The sequence below is a fragment of the Silurus meridionalis genome, chromosome 16, assembly GCF_014805685.1.
Source record: "Silurus meridionalis isolate SWU-2019-XX chromosome 16, ASM1480568v1, whole genome shotgun sequence".
NCBI classification, from domain to species: Eukaryota; Metazoa; Chordata; class Actinopteri; order Siluriformes; family Siluridae; genus Silurus; species Silurus meridionalis.
In genome coordinates this window covers 1,162,501-1,165,000 of record NC_060899.1, presented here as the reverse complement: position 1 = coordinate 1,165,000, position 2,500 = coordinate 1,162,501, and the positions used below count along the sequence as shown (strand labels likewise).

The 2,500-nt window shown below is 40.4% G+C and overlaps 1 protein-coding gene across 3 annotated transcripts in view; it reads left to right on the top strand.

Annotated features, from left to right (window-relative positions):
* b4galt5 (UDP-Gal:betaGlcNAc beta 1,4- galactosyltransferase, polypeptide 5) overlaps positions 1-2,500 on the top strand; it is a 26,403-nt gene that overhangs the window by 7,103 nt on the left and 16,800 nt on the right. Inside the window, exon 2 of one of the 3 annotated variants that reach the window (XM_046869488.1) lies at positions 1,768-2,081. The exons of 1 other annotated variant lie outside the window; for it this stretch is intronic. In XM_046869488.1, coding sequence (XP_046725444.1) covers position 2,081 — 1 coding nt within the window. In that variant the 5' untranslated portion in view covers positions 1,768-2,080. Of the gene's footprint in view, positions 1-1,767; positions 2,103-2,500 lie in introns of all 3 variants that reach the window. One more of the 3 variants, XM_046869489.1, reaches the window with a different exon arrangement.

Below are 2,500 nucleotides of genomic sequence, written 5' to 3'. Positions count from 1 at the left end.
CACTTTATATCTCTCTATACCTGTAAAGTGGGCGTGGCCTGCCATTTGTCTTTAAACAGGAGGCGTGGCTTGTCCTCTTTACCTCTGATTTTTATTATTTTTTTTAAGTGGGTGTGACCTGTCCTCTGTAAAGGCCCGATTTAGTACCGTAGGCTACATATCTATATCTCCCTCATAGTGAATTGTGGGCAGTTCTTAATCTTAGTCAAGGAGGCGTGGCCTTTCTTGTGGTATTCCAAGAAAGAGGAAAGGAGGTGTGGCCTCTCCTTTGCGGCTGAATTAGATGGTGTAAATATAAATAGGGCTATATTAAAGGAAGGTTATGAGAATGTACACACGCACGCACGCACACACACGAACACACACACACACACACACACACAATAAGATGTATGAGCTACTGAATGTGTGAACAGTTATGACACTGATCTTCACCGCAGAATAAGAACCTCATGCATTTCCCCTAAAGCAGCTTTTTGTACAAAACCACAGTGTGTGTGTGTGTGTGTGTGTGTGTGTGTGTGTGGAGCATAAATCTTCTGGTTTATTTTAAACATTTTAAATGTTATGCTAAATGCAGCACATCACCATGTAAGCAGTCAGCCAGAGCGCCATGTTGTGACTCTTTCAAGTGAGAAATGTTCTTTTACGTCATGATTTCGAGGTGGAACATAGAAATGTGACAGTTTTGGGAGGTGATGACGTAGGTTTCCGAAGCGTCTGAGACGGGATTGAGGTTGGAGAATAGAGAATGACGACTGAAATTTGTTTTGTGTGGATGTTAAATAAAGTTCCACGTTAGTTCCACATGACTTAAAAGGTGGTTTGGTCTGAAAACATCAATCTAAAAGTGTGAGATTGTTAATAAATGAAATAAAAAGACAATGATGATGATACACGGTATATTACCAAAAGTATTGGGACAACAGACTTCTCCAACCGTAAGTTTGGAACCGTAACAATTACAGGATGTCTTTTAATGTAGTCGCATGGACTTGTAAATTAGGAGACCCAAACCTGTTCCAGCATGATGATGCCCCTGTGCACAAAGCAAACGCATTGAAGATCTGCTTTCCATGGGTTGGAAGATGTGGAAGATCTCCGGCTATAGAACACCCTCAGGAAAGACCTCACCTACATCAGTACCTGACTTTATTAACACCCTGGTGGCTCAATGTATCTCCACAAAATTCATTGTGCTCCTGTTTAACCTTTTCGTTGGCGAGAGATCTTTCACTCACAGCCATTCAAATTTACACTCTTTTTGAGGTTTTAGGAAAATATTAGATGTAAATTAACTCCAAATCTCTTGAGAGCAATTTTCTAAATGAACATGTACTTCTGTAGGAGTCTGGACTACTTTTTATTGTTCTGTCTTTATTCAAATGTATTTGTTTTTATTGTTTTTTTAAATATTTTTGCGTTTTTATTTTTCGTGAAAGTGATTCATTCAGCATGTCATTTTTATTTTTTTTTTAATTTTAGTCTAAAACCTTATTTTATAAATAATATTTAGACTGGGGGGAAACAAATTCTTAAAATCTTTGCCACATGTAAATGTATAGAAAAATTTGATCTAAATTAAAAACAATAAAAATACTATAAATATAAAAAAGTTAAAAAATAAAAAATAAAAATGGTTAACGTGAAAACGCCTGCAGTGTGAAGGTGAAGCGCTCGTCTGTTGTACGTCAGATCGCATTTATTATAATGAACAGGTTCAGGAAAGTCTTTTACTCTCAGATATTATCTGTTTCACATATTTAGGGGGCAGAGCCTGCCACTCCCAGCTTCCTGTATCAGGAAACACATTGTGGGAAAGTGAAGGGAAAGCTGCGATCCTCCAGACACACACTGGTCCGTTTGCATGATCACTCCCAAATAAGTGAACAGTGACCTGTCTTTGGATTTACATAATGATGTGTTTGGTGAAGATGAAGATTATGGAGAGGAGGAGGAGTGCGAAAGAAGGAAAGGGAGAACAGGAAGCTCGGTGTGGGGAGAACGTGGGGTTCGCTCGGGTGGACACGGACACCACTAATGGACAAGGACGTCACGCTGCGGTCGTGTCTGAGCGCAAAGTGAGCAGCTGCATCAATCAGGCAATCGACCTTGAGCTCTTTCTTCCTACACACACACACACACACACACACACACACACACACACATCCGCATCAGTGCCACAAAGATCCAGTTACAAAGCATTCAAGGCTTTTACACTCCACCATGTTAATGACGAATCATCTCTGACTCCCAGACGTTCTGAAGATCGATACGAGTGAAAGCCTTACAGAAGGGGCGGGGTTTTGGGGTTTAGGGGCGGGGCTTTTTGGATCTGATTCCAGTTGCCTTAGCCTGGATGTTTTTATCTGCACAACAACAAGTCCTTGTATGTGACTCATTCAACATGACCCCTCTCACATCCCATAGAAATCCTTGGGTTTATGTGTGTGTGTGTGTGTGTGTGTGTGTGTGTGTGTGTGTGTTTTGTTTCCTAAAT